General features: G+C 41.6%; 2 protein-coding genes and 1 long non-coding RNA gene across 7 annotated transcripts in view; 2 read left to right on the top strand and 1 right to left on the bottom strand.

The window, feature by feature from the left end:
• LOC126937498 (uncharacterized) overlaps positions 1-16100 on the top strand; it is a 141531-nt gene that overhangs the window by 13729 nt on the left and 111702 nt on the right. The gene's annotated exons all lie outside the window — the stretch shown is intronic.
• Positions 1-16100, top strand: part of CNIH4 (cornichon family AMPA receptor auxiliary protein 4) — a 728363-nt gene that overhangs the window by 604025 nt on the left and 108238 nt on the right. The window lies entirely within an intron of this gene.
• The window catches only part of NVL (nuclear VCP like), a 106292-nt gene that overhangs the window by 35082 nt on the left and 55110 nt on the right, over positions 1-16100 (bottom strand). For 4 of the 5 annotated variants that reach the window (XM_050760706.1, XM_050760695.1, XM_050760697.1 and 1 more), the window contains 2 exons: positions 15029-15148; positions 8044-8143 (listed from right to left, as the gene is read on the bottom strand). In XM_050760706.1, the coding sequence (XP_050616663.1) occupies positions 8044-8143; positions 15029-15148 (220 nt within the window). The remainder of the gene's footprint in view (positions 1-8043; positions 8144-15028; positions 15149-16100) is intronic. The other variant, XM_050760703.1, reaches the window with a different exon arrangement.

Below are 16100 nucleotides of genomic sequence, written 5' to 3'. Positions count from 1 at the left end.
TAAATAAATTAAATAAAAGAAGAGGTCTGTCCCAGTTCTTCGGAATAACCAAAGGTGGAATGGTGAGAGGACGGTATTTTCATTTACTTTCTAAGCATTAATACTTCAATAATTGAGAAAAAAGTTAAAGGCAAGAAGATGAAAAATAAGAAAAAAGAAGACATTTAGGATATCAGTCCAGGAGGGTTTAACATCCAAGTGCTAAGTACACAAATTAAACAAACAAACAAAAAGTCACATAGAGAGAATGAGAATGACATGGAACCTTTAAAAGAAAAAAAGCAATGTCTATAAATTATGAAGAAAAATAATTTTAAACTCAAAATTATATCCCAGCTAGGTTACCAATCAAAATTAGGGTGAAATAAAGATATTTTCAAATATAAAAGAACTATAGGGGATGGTCTCACATTTGGAAAAACAAATCAAATATACAAGCAGTCAAAAAAAATCTACTTCCTACATAATCTTTCTTAGAAAAGCCACTGAAAGATAAGCGCCAGCAAAATGAGGGTGTGAGCAAGGTAAAAAAACTACACACAAAAAACCCATGAGATCAGAAACAAAGGGCAAATAAAGGAAAACAGTCAAGGAAGTACTGAAATAACAGCTGTTTAGACCACAGGCATAAAGCAATCAGTCCAGATTAAAGCAGGAAGGTGGAAAGCTCTAGAGGGAGGGCTCCAGAAACAAACAAACAAACAAACAAACAAACAAATGGAACTGGTACATCATTTGAATAAATAACATCGACAGCTGTATAAAATATGTGATGAACAGGAAACAAAGCAAAAGAAAAGAACGAGGGCCACTGAATCCAAGAACAAGAGTTATATGAGAAAGGAAACCTAATCAGTGTCATGCTTGGCTCAGCAGAGAGAAATATTGACACAGCCATAGTAATGTAAACACTAGTGACTTAACCAAGAGTTGTGATCAAACTATATTACAATACTGGGAGGATAGGGGAGAGGACAGATGATGTGGCAGTGATGGTGGGAGTGGAGGGTATGGAGAAAGGGTGAATGTAAGATAACTAAATCTTCATCTACCTTAAAATGAGGTTAATGGGCAGTGTTTAAAATTGATAAGAAATAGCTATATGAGCATATTTGAAAATATGAAAAAAAACAGCTCAAGTGGTTGCCTCTCAGGGGATTAGAAGGGATGGGACAGAAAACTACAGTTTTTGTTATAAGCTTTTCCTGACATTTGATTTGAAACTGGGGTCCCTCCCTCTACATGTGAAAATTACAACTGAAGATGAGATTTGGGTGGGGACACAGAGCCAAACCATATCACTCACCAAGGTTCAACTTTTGCACACGTTTAGGGCTGTTGTGAGGTTTAACATGGTAAAGCATCCAACAGAGGGCCTGACACGTAGTAGGTGCTCCAAAACCTAGTTGTTATTACTGGTGATTGTTTTAAAATAATAGGGACTTGTAAAGAAAATGAAATAAACTTATTTTCATCTCCTTGAACAGACATTTTAGAACTGAAAATAGACTAACTTTTATCTAAGTGTCCCCTATCTCAGAAGTGGCAAAACCTTTTACCCAGTATAGATAAAACAATCTAACAATAAGAATAAGAATAGCCCTTATTTATTTTCTTTCTCTTATCTCACATCTAATTCCAGAAAATCCTATTGGTTTTACTTTCAAAATATGTCTCAAATTTTACCACTTCTTACTTCTCCCATTAAGCTCACACAAATTCTCCATGGACTGACTGTAGATCTTCTAGTTCAGAGTATCTTTTGTGTCAAGGACTTTTTTGGAATACAGAAAGTTTATGGATTGCTTCTTAAACGTTTTTCAATGTATAAAGTAAAATACATCAGAAAGATTACAAGGAAGTCAAGGGTATTAAAAGCTACCAAACTGTTAGGAAAACTGCTCATTACCCTCCAATAGCTCCCCATCACATCAGAATAAAATCCACACCCCTTACTGTGGCTTAAAAGGCCCCTTGCACCTCTCTATCACTGTCCCCCTTACTCATTTCGCTTTAGGCACACAGGTCGTCTTGCTGGTTTTCCAACACGCCAAGCTTGTTTTCCTCTCAGGGCCTGTATATCATTTGTTCTCTATCTGGAATACTCTCATCTCCCAGATTTCTACATGGCTTGGTTCGCATCCTTTGGGTTCATGTACACATGCCATTTTCTGAAGAAGTCTTCCCAGGCAACAGCACCTAAATCAGCCTCCCCTCCCTAACCACTAGTCACTCTCTATCCTCTCACGCTGTTTCTCTTTTCTTTTTTTTTGAGACAGAGGCTCGCTCTGTCGCCCAGGCTGGAGTGCAAAGGCACAATCTCAGCTCACTGCAATCTCCACCTCCTGGATTTTCAAGAGATTCTCCTGCCTCAGCTTCCCAAGTAGCTGGGATTACTGGTGCCCACCACCACACCCAGCTAATTTTTGTATTTGTAGTAGAGACAGTGTTTCACGATGTTGGTCAGGCTGGTCTTGAACTCCTGACCCCAGGTGATCCATCCTCCTCGGCCTCCCAAAGCGCTGGGATTACAGGCGTGAGCCACCGCGCCCAGCCTCATTTTATTTATTTATTACTCCCACCCCACCCCACCCTGTTCCCCAGCTCCAAAGCAGAATATATGCCGGCAAGGAATTTTGTGATTTTTCATCTTCGAATTCCCAAAGCTAAGCAGGATGAAGTATACAGTAAAAACTCAGTAATTATTTGATGAATGAAAGAGCAAATCTCCTTACAGATTGAAGAAAATTGTATTAATATGACTGATCCACAACACCAAACCTTAAGATGACTAAACAACTTGCACAATAAAGGTAGAATGTGTTAAAAAGAGAAATATAGGTACTAAGGATTAAAGCTGACCACAAATATATATGTATAAAATATTAATTTTATTTTATTTATTTATTTATTTATTTATTTATTTTTGAGACGGAGTCTCGCTCTTGTCGCCCAGGCTGGAGTGCAGTGGCACAATCTCGGCTCACTGCAACCTCCGCCTCCCAGGTTCAAGCTATTCTCCTGCCTCAGCCTCCTGGGTAGCTGGGATTACAGGTGCCCGCCATCATGCCCGGCTAATTTTTGTACTTTTAATAGAGACAGGGTTTTGTCATGTTGGCCAGGCTGGTTTCGAACTCCTGACCTCAGGTGATCCTCCTGCCTCAGCGTCTCAAAGTGCTGGGATCACAGGTGTGAGCCACCGCACCCAGCCTACTGCAAATATATTTACACTTCCATTTTCTCTCCTTTTAGAAGCTGGGCCTTTCTGTCAGTACCCTGAACAATAGAGTTTACCTAGTCTGGACTTTGCCTTTAAGAAGAATGGCAGCTTCTATTTTCAACGCTTAGAATCTGCCTACCATGTAAGTAGTGCAAACACCCTGAGAGAAGCACGCTACTGGAAGCCCAAGCCACATGAAGAGGCATTAAAAGATGATAACTGGGGCCAGGTACGGTGGCTTACATCTGTAATTCCAGCACTTTGGGAGGCTGAGGCAGGCGGATCACCTGAGGTCAGGAGTTCAAGACCAGCCTGACCAACATGGCGAAACCCCATCTCTACTAAAAAATACAAAATCAGCTGGGCGTGGTGTGCATGCCTGTAATCCCAGCTACTCGGGAGGCTGAGGCAGGAGAATCACTTAAGCCTAGGAGGCAGAGGTTGCAGTGAGCCGAGATCACACCACTGCACTCCAGTCTGGACGACAGAGTGAGACTCCACCTCAAAACAAACAAACCCCAAAAAGATAATTATTTGGGGGCTCGGTTGGGAGAGAGACCAAGGATTGTGAAGACATTGTGAGTAAAGAGGCCACTGTGGAAATGGATTCTCTGGTCCAGCCACTCCAGCTGATAGCATGTGGATCCAAGATGAACCACCCAGACAAGCCCATCCCAAATTCCTGACCTAAAAATTGTGAGCCAAGCAAAAATGGTGATTTTTTTTTTTTTTTTTTTTTAGATGGAGTCTCAATCTGTTGCCCAGGCTGGAATGCAGTGGTGCGATCTGGGATCACTGCAACCTCCGCCTCCTGGGTTCACGTGATTCTCCTGCCTCAGCCTCCTGAGTAGCTGGGATTGCAGGTGCCCACCACCACACCCAATTAATTTTTATATTTTTAGTAGGGATGGAGTTTCACCATGTTGAGTAGGCTGGTCTTGAACTCTTTACCTCAAGTGATCCTTGGCTTCCCACAGTGCTGGGATTACAGGTGTGAGTCACTGCACCCAGCCACAAATGGTGGTTTTAAAGCACTAAGCTTTACAGTAGTTTGTTATGCAGCAATGGCTAACCAGAACATCAAACAAGGAGGGAATTGTTTTTTTTTTTTTTTTTTTTTTTTGAGACGGAGTCTCGCTCTGTCACCCAGGCTGGAGTGCAGTGGCCGGATCTCAGCTCACTGCAAGCTCCGCCTCCTGGGTTCCCGCCATTCTCCTGCCTCAGCCTCCTGAGTAGCTGGGACTACAGGTGCCGCCACCATGCCCGGCTAGTTTTTTGTATTTTTTTAGTATAGACGGGGTTTCACCGTGTTAGCCGGGATGGTCTCGATCTCCTGACCTCGTGATCTGCCCGTCTCGGCCTCCCAAAGTGCTGGGATTACAGGCTTGAGCCACTGCACCCGACCAAGGAGGAAATTCTTAAAGCTAAGCAGACAAGAAGTTATAAGCAATCAAAACAATGTCACATGATAGTATACAATGGAGCAGAACTGCCAAATAAGCATGAAAACAAGTGAAGAAGATCTAGAACATTTATTATTACTATTATTATTTTTTGAGACAGTTTCGCTTTGCCGCCCAGGCTGGAGTGCAGTGGTGCAATCTTGGCTCATGGCAACCTTCACCTCCTGGGTTCAAGCAATTCTCCTGCCTCAGCCTCAGCCTCCCAAGTAGCTGGGACTACAGGCGCATGCCACCATGCCCAGCTAATTTTTTTGTATTTTTAGTAGAGATGGGGTTTCACCGTGTTAGCTGATGGTCTCAATCTCCTGACCTTATGATCCGCCGGCCTCGGCCTCCCAAAGTGTTGGGATTACAGGCATGAGCCACCGTGTCCAGCCAGATCATTTATTTTTAAATGTAGGTCATTAATGCAACAGATTTGTTAAAGGGGAAAAAAGGATGGAAGAGTTTTAGGGGAAGACAATATACATACATAGGGAAAAAAACAAAACACCGGTACCACATTATGATTCATCTGCCATTCTTAACACAGGTTTTAAAATAAACAGGCCAGGCGCAGTGCCTCATGCCTGTAATCCCAGCACTTTGGGAGGCCGAGGCAGGCAGATCACCTGAGGTCAGAAGTTTGAGACCAGCCTGGTCAGCACGGTGAAACCCTATCTCTACTAAAAATACAAAAATTAGCTGGGCGTGGAGGCACGTGCCTGTAATCCCAGCTACTTGGGAGGCTGAGGCAGAAGAAACCTTTGAACCCGGGAGGCAGAGGTTGCAGTGAGCTGAGATCACGCCACTGCACTCCAGTCTGGGCAGCAGACCAAGACTCTGTCTCAAAATAAATAAATAAATAATAAAATAAACAAACTTAAAATATGGTAAGGGCTGTTAACGATAGAATATGTTATACAGGAAACGAAAGACTGATGCTGTGGTTTGAACGTATTCCCCAAAGTTCACGTGCTGGAAACTCAATCCCCAATAAAACAGTGTTGAGAGGTGGGGCCTTTAAAAAGTGATGAGGTCATGAGGGCTCTGACTCATGAATAATGCTGGTTCCAAGGGAGTGGGTAAGTTATTGCAAGAGTGGACTCTTGATCAAAGGATATGTTTAGCCACTCTCTCTATTTTTTAAATAATAGAGACAAGGTCTCACTATGTTGCCCAGGCTGGTCTTAAACTCCCAAGCTCAAGCGATTCTCCTGTCTCGACCTTGTAAAGTGCTAGGATTACAGGCATAAGCCACCATGCCCAGCTTGGCCACTTTCTTCCTTTTTTTAATGTCTAATCATTTATTAACTATGTTTCTGTATGATATTATTAATACACTGCATACATGACAAGCCATACATCAAAACCAGATAGTACAATTAAATAAAGTAACAGATAATAATTTTAGCATTTTCTTGTCTCACCACCAACAGATATTAAGCCCATCCTTACTAATTTATGCTCCTCACTTTAAAAAGGATGATCACACACCAGAAAAAACTAGATCAATTGTATTTCTTCAAAGAGGCTTTTTTGAGAGAAACACGGCCCTCATTTCCTACTCCCCAGGATCCCCCTCTCTCTGCTTCTCTCTTCTCCAGGTTTCATCTAATGAAACCAATCTTTTGCTATACAAAATGCTTTTTGGTAGGCTGAGGAAAACAGTCAGTTGTTCAGCTCAGGCAGTTGAGATAAATGTCCAAAGATAGGGTAAAATTAATTAAACTTTATTTGTCCACCCTTATTCATGGGACCATGGTTTCTTCCTGTCCAGGCCACTTTCCTTTTGCTCTCTCATGCATGCTCTTGTGCTCTTCCACCCTTTCACCTTGGGATGATGCAGCAAGAGGGCCCTTGACAGATGCAGGCCACTCAATCTTGACCTTCCCAGCTTCCTGAACTAGAAGAACTGAATCTCTTCTTTTTAACACTAATTACCCAGTTTCAGGTATTCTATTATAGCAACACAAAACAGACTAAGACAAGCATCTTTTTGAAATATGTGAGAAAAGATCTGTATCTTCTTATGAAAGGGAAAATGTGATTCTGTTCAACTCTGAGGGACTTTCTTCTAGGATGACTCTGTGATTTTATGACCTAATGACTGTTCCCACTACTATTACCAAACTGCTTATGAACATGATAATACTTACTAAATAGCTACCTGCTGTTTACTACCACTGTGGTAGATACATTACCAACATCATTTAACCTTTGTGGCAATCCTGCCAATTAAGTATTATCATCCTCATTTTAAAAGTGCCAAAATGATGGTCAGCAAGATGAAGTAATATAGTCCCAAGGTTACTATGGTATAATACAGAACATAATTGGTCTTTGCCCACCGTTCCTGGCATAGACCTTCAAAAATCCTTGCAATTTCCTGAATGCCAGGAATATCTTTGTTGAGCTAATATGGTGACACATAGTGGCCCCACAGATAGCTTCAGGCAGGGGACTGATCACCAGAAAGATCAAGCATGTGATTAGAGTTGTAACTCTGAGCCACCTTCTGCACTTCTATAGTCTTGAGCCCTTTTCTGAATCTCTCAAAGAATGCTTAACCTTGAAAACAATTTTCAGTAATCATTAAGGGCAGATATGAGGGCATGGCTCCAGCATAAAACCTTAAAAATCTATCTTTAACTTCTAGTAGAGTGAAGAGTATGGTTTTTATTTCCTATAAGCTAGCGAGAAACCATAAAACACAAATTCTTAAAATACTTTTGTGGTCAAAAGTGTATGCCGGTCGGGTGCAATGGCTCACGTCTGTAATCCCAGCACTTTGGGAGGCCGAGTTGGGCGGATCACCTGAGGTTCAGGAGTTCAAGACCAGCCTGGCCAACATGGCGAAACCCCATCTCTACTAAAAATACAAAAAATTGCTGGGCATGGTGGCAGCACCGGTAATCCCAGCTACTCAGGAGGCTGAGGCAGGAGAATCACTTGAACCCAGGAGGCAGAGGTTGCAGTGAGCCAAGGTTATGCCACCGCATGCCAGCCTGGGTGACAAAGTGAGATTCCGTCTCCAAAAAAAAAAGAAAAGAGTGTATGCTGCAACTGTTCTCAGCCAAAAAAGAGCTTTCTAAGCACGAACACAGAAAAGCAATCTCATGGGATCCAAGCAGTAATACTATGCTTTTTACTATAGCTTATGCAAAAGCTTTCTAAGCCTTTATTTCAACTACGAAGTTTCCTTTCACAGAACCAGAAAGGGATTGTCCAAATTTAATCTTCCTTTCCTAGGATGCGTGTGAATTATATTGTTTATAAATGCTACAAGTTTTTACTTTTATTTTTAATTATCTGAATCTCTTCTATGGAAATGCTGTAAGTTTTTAGATTCATCTGCGTTACAATATTTTTATTTCTTACCTGGCCTGTTAGTGGCTGCCATAATAAAAACCTGCTGGCGTGCTTCCAGACCATCCATCTCTGTAAGTAGCTGATTCACCACTCGGACACTTGCCCCTGTCTAAAAAGACATAAATCTGGTTCCATCAGCTCTCAATATAAAGGAAAAAAAAATTTTTTTCTTCCCTATGAAAATAATACATTTCCCCATGCAAAAGAGATCACAGTGATCATTTTCCAAGGAGCCACTATATGCACACACTGTGCAAAATGTGTTCTCATCAGTGGACCTCCCCAGCAATCCTATTATTATCCACAGTCTAAATGAGGAAAGTGAGGCTCAGAGGGGTTACTTGTCCAAGTTCTCATCACTAGGTAAAGGAAGAGATGAGACTCAATCTCAGGCTGAATGGATCCCAAGGTCTAATGTTTCTGAGTTACTCAAACATCTAACCGTCACAATACACTTCCCTTGGAGCGAATCTACAGCTAGCTTTTGTTTCTTTGCTAGAGATGGGTCTTGCTATGCTGTCCAGGCTAGTCTTGAACCCCTGGCCTCAAGCAATCCTCTTGCCTCAGCTTCCCAAAGTGCTGGGATTATAGGTGTGAGAGCTGCACCCCACCCAGACTAAGCTTCTTTTTTTTTTTTTTTTTTGAGATGAAGTTTCGCTCTTGTTGCCCAGACTGGAGTGCAATGGTGTGATCTCGGCTCACTGCAACCTCCGTCTCCTGGTTCAAGCAATTCTCCTGCCTCAGCCTCCCAAGTAGCTGGGATTACAGGCATGTGCCACAATGCCAGGATAATTTTGTAATTTCAGTAGAGATGGGGTTTCACCATGTTGGTCAGGCTGGTGTTGAAACTCCTGACCTCAGGTGATCAGCCCACCTCGGCCTCCCAAAGCGCTTGGATTACAGGAGTGAGCCACCACGCCCAGCCCTAGACTAAGCTTTTGAACCCCAAATTTCCCAGTATATCAGGCATTCTAGATCTCATTTTATTTTTAAAGTCAGTCAAATTTAACAGTGGGAGGTTGTATACCACCTTTGGTGAGACTAATTTTTTTTTTGAGGCAGGGTTTTACTCTGTAGCCCAGGCTAGAGTGTAGTGGTGTGATCTCAGCTCACTGCAGCCTTCCCCTCCTGGGCTCAAGCAATCCTGCCACCTCAGCCTCCCAAGTAGCTGGTACTACTGGTGTGTGCCACCACGCCTAGCTAATTTTCATATTTTTTTCTAGAGATCCTCTTGCTATATTGCCCAGGCTAGTCTCGAACTCCTGAGCTCAACTGATCCTTCCACCTCGGCCTCCCAAAGTGCTGGGATTACAGGCTTGTGCCACTGCACCCGGATGACACTAATGTTAATAAATTCTGATAACCCACCACCATCAGACAAGCCAGGTGTTCCAGATCTTTTTAGTGCAACACATACGGGAGTATCTAGGACACTGATGAGGTATTTTCTCTTTTCCTTGAAGCAAATAATACAAAGTAAAGTTACCTCAGCAATATCTAGGTGAAAGGAAACATCCAGGGAGTTGGTATAAATTCAGGGAGAGGGATAAATCACTTAGATACAGAAACAACAAAAAAGTTTTAAATGAAGGGAATGAGAAAAGTGGTGCTGTGTTTTTGGTCATTAATTGTTTTTCTTCACCATAAATTTTACATACAGAGGTGGTAATGGGCTTACCTCATTTCTTTCCTTTTTTTTTTTTTTTTTTTTTGAGACAGGGGTCTTGCTCTGTTGCCCAGGCTGGAAGTGCAGTGGTGAGATCTCAGCTCACTGCAACCTCTACCTTCCGGGCTCAAGCAATCCTCCTACCTCAGCCTCCCGAGTGGCTGGGACTACAGGTATGCACCACCACACCTGGCTAATTTTTCTTTTTTGTGTAGAGTCAGGATTTCACCATGTTGCCCATGCTGGTCTTGAACTCCTGGACTCAAGCAATCTGCCTGCCTTGGCCACCCAAACTGCTGGGATTACAGGTATAAGCTACCATGCCCAGCTTACCCCACTGATTTCTCTAGAAAAAAAAATTTGGTGTTCCTTATTGTCACTCCTGGGGAACATAACACTAACAGAATCATAATCCATACTCAAAAATATAAGGAAGTAAAGGGTAAAAAATATTGTTCTACATAAGCAAGACGAGAGTCAATACAAGAATGACTGATAGATTTTTCTGTATTAAAGCCATAATATTCTGGCCGGGCATGGTGACTCACACCTGTAATCCCAGCACTTTGGGAGGCGAGACGTGTGGATCACCTGAGGTCAGAAGTGCAAGACCAGTCTGGCCAACATGGTGAAACCCCGTTTCTACTAAAAATACAAAAAATTGGCCGGGCGCGGTGGCTCAAGCCTGTAATCCCAGCACTTTGGGAGGCCGAGATGGGCGGATCACGAGGTCAGGAGTTCGAGACCATCCTGGCTAACACGGTGAAACCCCGTCTCTACTAAAAAATACAAAAAACTAGCCGGGCGAGGTGGCGGACGCCTGTAGTCCCGGCTACTCGGGAGGCTGAGGCAGGAGAATGGCGTAAAAACCCGGGAGGCAGAGCTTGCAGTGAGCTGAGATCCGGCCACTGCACTCCAGCCTGGGCGACACAGCGAGACTCCGTCTCAAAAAAAAAAAAAAAATAAATAAATAAATAAATAAAAAAAAAAAAAAATACAAAAAATTAGCTGGGTATGGTGGCAGGAACCTGTAATCTCAGCTGCATGGGAGGCTGAAGCAGAAGAACTGCTTGAACCTGGGAGGCGGAGGCTGCAGTGAGCTGAGATCACGCCACTGCACTCCAGCCTGGGCGACAGAGTGAGACTCTCTCAAAACAGAAAACAAACAAACAAACCAAACCTATAATATTCTATATAATAAAATTAAATATAAGTCGTAAGACTGGGAAAAATAGTATCAACACATAATTAAATAAAAGACTTCTTTCCATCATAGAGTACCAATTAACACAAAAAAAGACGGCAATAGCAAAAGGGCTGAAACATATGATCAAATAATTTCAAATCACTGGAGACAGTCTACCTCATGGTAATCAGGGACATGTATACTAAAATGTAATATGATTTGCCAATAAAACTGCCAAAAAATAAAAAGATGGGTATAATCCATTGTTGATAAGAAATGGATATTTTCACACACTGCTGGTGGGCACATGTAACTGATAGTTTTTGTGAAGGATGATACAGCATTATCTTTCAAAATCTAATATATAGCAATCTTCCACCCTGATTTTCACTACCAAAATTCTGTCTCACATAGTCCCACCACAGGTGCACAAAAATGCGTGATACAAGTAGAGTTCTGTTTACAACTGGAAACAATCTAAATGCCCAAAACAGGAGAATTATTAAGTAAATTCTGCTGTATCCAGACTGAGGATAATACTATATATATTTTTAAGTCATTACGTACATGAGAAAGTCATCAAGACAGAATGACCACATTAATATAAAAAATAGAAGCCTAGGTCCAGGCATGATGTAATCTCAGCACTTTGGGAGGCAGAGGCAGGAGGATCACTTGAGGCCAGAATTTCAAGACCAGCCTGGGCAACATAGCAAGATCCCACCTCTAAAAACAAAAACTTAGCTGGGTGTGGCAGTGCACAACTGTACTACTAGCTACTCAGGCAGCTAAGGTGGGATCACTGCTTGAGCCCAGGAGCTCAAGGTGGCAGGCAGTGAGCTACAATCACACCACTGCACTCCAGCCTGGGTGACAGGGTAAGACCCTGTCTCAACAGCAACAATAACAAAACAGAAGTGTAAAATATACATTTTTTTGCTTCTGGAAAAAGTTCTAGAATGATGCATACTAAATGATAAACTATTAGTAGTGTCATAATAACCTCTAAGAAGAGTAATACGGAGGAGAATGGAAAGAAATTTACTCTTTATACTTGTGCTTTATTTGAATTTTTCACAAGCATGTATTCATGTATAACTAGTGTAATTCAAAAAGAATACATTCAAATTTAAAAGATTTTTAGAGGCTGGACATGGTGGCTCATGTCTGTAATCCTAGCACTTTGGAAGGCTGAGGCAGGTGGATCACCTGAGGTTGGAAGTTCGAGACTAGCCTGGCCAACATGGTGAAACCCTGTCTCTACTAAAGAAAAAAAAAAATATGAAAAATCAGCTGGGCATGGTGGCATGTACCTATAGTCCCAGCTACTCAGCAGGCTTAGGCATGAGAATCACTTGAACCCAGGAGGCAAAGGCTGCGGAGAGCTGAGATCGTGCCACTGCACTCCAGCCTGGGTGAGAGTGAGACTCTGTTTAAAAAAAAAAAAGAAGATCAAATAAAAAGAAACAAACAAAAAATAAAAATAAAATGTTTTCAGAATCTGCTTTAGGTGAAAATGTAGAAAAGCAAACTATAGCTGGGCATAGTGGCTCACACCTGTAATTCCAGCACTTTGGGAGGCCGAGGCGAGTGGATCACCTGAGGTCAGGAGTTCGAGACCAGCCTGGCCAACATGGTAAAACCCGTTTCTACTAAAAATGCAAAATTAGCCAGGTGTGGTAGCACACATCTGTAGTGCCAGTTACCTGGGAGACAGAGACAGGAGAATCACTTGACCCTGGGAGGTGGAGGCTGCAGTGAGCTGAGATTATGCCACTGCACTCCAGCTTGGGTGACAGAGCAAGACTCTGTCTCAAAAACAAACAAACAAACAAACAAAAAAACCACAAGAAAAGAAACCCATATATATCAGAGTATAGAAATGTATGGCAGTAGGCTGGGTGTGGTGGCTCATGCCTCTAATCCCAATACGTTGGGAGGCCAAGGCTGGTGGATCACTTGAGACCAGGTGTTCGAGACCAGCCCAGCCATCATGGTGAAACCCCACCTCTACTGAAAACACAAATATTAGTCGGGCATGGTAGCAGGCGCCTGTAATCCCAGTTACTAGGGAGGTTGAGTCAGGAAAATCGCTTGAACCTGGGAGGCAGAGGTTGCAGTGAGCTGAGATAGTGCCATTGCACTCTAGCCTCCAGCCTGGGTGATAGAGCAAGACTCTTTCTCAAGAAAAAAAAAAAGGAAAGGAAAGGGAAAGGGAAAGGAAAGGAAAAGAAAGAAATGCATGGCAGTAGACATCCAAGAAACAAATAAGGCCGCTCTGCCTATGGAGCAGCCATTCTTTATTCTTTAAAAAAAAAAGAGAGAGATAAACCAGAAGTCAGACATGTACTTCATACGGCTACAGACTTCTTTGAGGGCAACAGTTGACAATGAACCTCTCCAAATTTAGATTTACCAGCTAACAGTAGAGAGCTGCAAACCAATTGAAGGGGCTGTGGACAAATGAAGGGTTTATTCATGGCAGAAGAGATGAGAATAAAAAGGAAAAGAATAAAATCCAGAGCATGCCGTGCCCTAACCAGCTGGAGGTATCAAAGTACTGTGTTTTGCTCCATAGCCCACAGTAGACTTTGGAATATGACTGGGGAACCTGGGAAGGATCTCTGCCTCAGTCACTGACATCACTATCAAAGATAAGCCTGTAATAAGAATTTTCTATGATGGTATCAATGACTACTGGATGAAGAAACAAAACCGCTAAAATGTGAGTCACATTTATTTATTTATTTGTATCAGTCAGCTTTTTTTTGTGACTTTTGAATGTTTTTGGAGATTTTTAGCAAAATGAGGCATGTAATGTTTTATGACCCAAGACACACACACACACACTTATTTAAAATAAATCACAAAAGATTTCCTAGGTTTCAGAAATGATGCAAAACCCCATCTCTACTAAAAACTACAAAAATTAGCCAAGTAGTGGCGGGCGCTTGTAATCCCAGCTACTCTGGAGGCTGAGGCAGGAGAATCGCTTGAACCTGGGTGCCAGAGGTTGCAGTAAGCCGAGATCGCACCATTGCACTCCAGCCTGGGTGACAGAGTGAGTCTCCGTTTCAACAACAAAACAACAACAACAACAACAAAAGAAATGTAACCATTTCCTCAGTCATCTTACAAGAAATGTACCTGTGGCTGGGCGTGGTGGCTCAACCCTGTAATCCCAGTACTTTGGGAGGCCGAGGCGGATGGATCACCTGAGGTCAGGAGTTCAAGGCCAGCCTGACCAACATGGGGAAACCCTGTCTCTACTAAAAATACAAAAATGAGCCAGGCATGGTGGCGGGTGCCTGTAATTCCAGCTACTCAGGAGGCTGAGGGAGGAGAATCGCTTGAACCCAGGAGGCGGAAGTTGCAGTGAACCGAGTTCGCACCATTGCACTCCCACCTGGGAGACAAGAGTGAAACTCTGTCTCAAAAATAAATAAATAAATAAGTAAATAAATAAATAAATAAAGTAGCTGCTGTCTGCTTCAAAAAGGTTATATATTTATGGTTTATGTTATGCTTCACTAAGCTTCAAATTGTTATATAATAGCACTCCTAATAACAACTGTTTCTGGTACTCTGTACTGAAATCTCTAAGGACTGTGACTCAGTGTGGCTGATGCAAGTGGTATTCAATGCAGATCAATTTTATATCTTCTCCAGATATAAATGGGTGTTGGGTCTTTTTTTATCTTCTTCATTTTAATGTCTTACTTAAGAGAAAAGGTTTGGGGTCTTAAAGTTAATAACCTGACCCTATTTTGAGTGCATGATATCTTAAATTGTTTTTTTTCCTGTCTCAAGAACTCTTTTAGCTCAAGAATGTTGTAGGATAACAAGATTATAAGGCAAGCTATTTCAAACTAATATCATTTCCATACTCACCTACTCATTTGTGTGAATTAGGATGACCTACAGATTGTGCAACCAAAATAATAAACAGGAAAAAAAATGGATGCAGAGGCAGATACAGAATACAACTGCTATCTCTAAGATTTGATTTCAAATTACTAGGTGTCTTCACTAAGAGTCTCAATGCTCCTAAGGTATGACTTCATAAGAAATACCTGGCTTAGAACATAGAAAAGGTTTATTGTGCTAAAAGAATCTGTAAACCACTAGTCCATGATAATTACCTCTCGGTCTGATCTTCGAGGACATAAAGCATCCACTTCATCAAAGAATATCACACAGGGTGCTGAGTTCTTGGCTCGTTGAAAAACTTGTCGCACAGCACGTTCACTCTCACCAACATACTAAACATACACAGAAAGGAAATAAAATACCAACGGTTCAACTTTGTGGTTTGGGTCAAATGACAGTAAAACAGTTTTATGTGATATAAAACTAGTTTATGTGCCAAAGTCCAGAAAGTATCAGGATGAACCATATACAATTGCTGATATTTAACCATTTTTGACCTGTAATAGTCAACTGCATATAGTTCAACTTAATAAAAGTAGCAACTATTTAAGCCTTCTATAAATTTCCTTATTTATAAAATGAAGACTTAAGTGAAACGTAAGGTCTTCTCTAGCTCAAAAAAATCACCAAAATTCAATTGTATTTTAGAACTAATCTTGTAAGCCTTGTGCATATAAAATATCCAGCAGTAATTTTCATTAATTCAACAGTATTTTACGTGCACATAAGTCAAATTACTATTTTATTGTTATTTCTACAAAAGTCATCTTACTAAATAAAGGAATAACTATTTTGTCATACAGCATCAGAGGAGGCAAAGTGAGCCAACTAGGCATTTAACAGGTTTCATAATGGCTTACTCTATGTTGAAATCTAAATCAAAACATAAAACATTAAGATAAGTCAAGAAATATAGCAATTCACAAGCAACTATAACATTAGGACTAAGTAATATGAAAAGCCACATGTAAGGATGATTTCGCTTTTAACTTAGGCATAAGAAATTTTTCTCGTAAAATGTCAAACCAGATGACTAAGAAAGAGTTTTTTCTTAATGAAACTGCTAAATAAGATGGAATCCAAAAAACATCTTTACAGTGCCAATCATTATTATTATTTTTAAGACAGGGTCTCTCTGTCACCCAGACCGGAGTGCAGTGGAGCGATCTTGGTCGCTGCAACCTCTGCCCTGCAGGTTCAAGCAATTATCCTGCCTCAGCCTCCCGAGGAGCTGGGATTACAGGCATGCTGCCACTACCACCTGGCTAATGTTTGTCTTTTTAG

Source organism: Macaca thibetana, chromosome 1, assembly GCF_024542745.1.
Source record: "Macaca thibetana thibetana isolate TM-01 chromosome 1, ASM2454274v1, whole genome shotgun sequence".
Taxonomy (NCBI): Eukaryota; Metazoa; Chordata; class Mammalia; order Primates; family Cercopithecidae; genus Macaca; species Macaca thibetana.
This window is presented reverse-complemented; position numbering and strand designations above follow the sequence as displayed.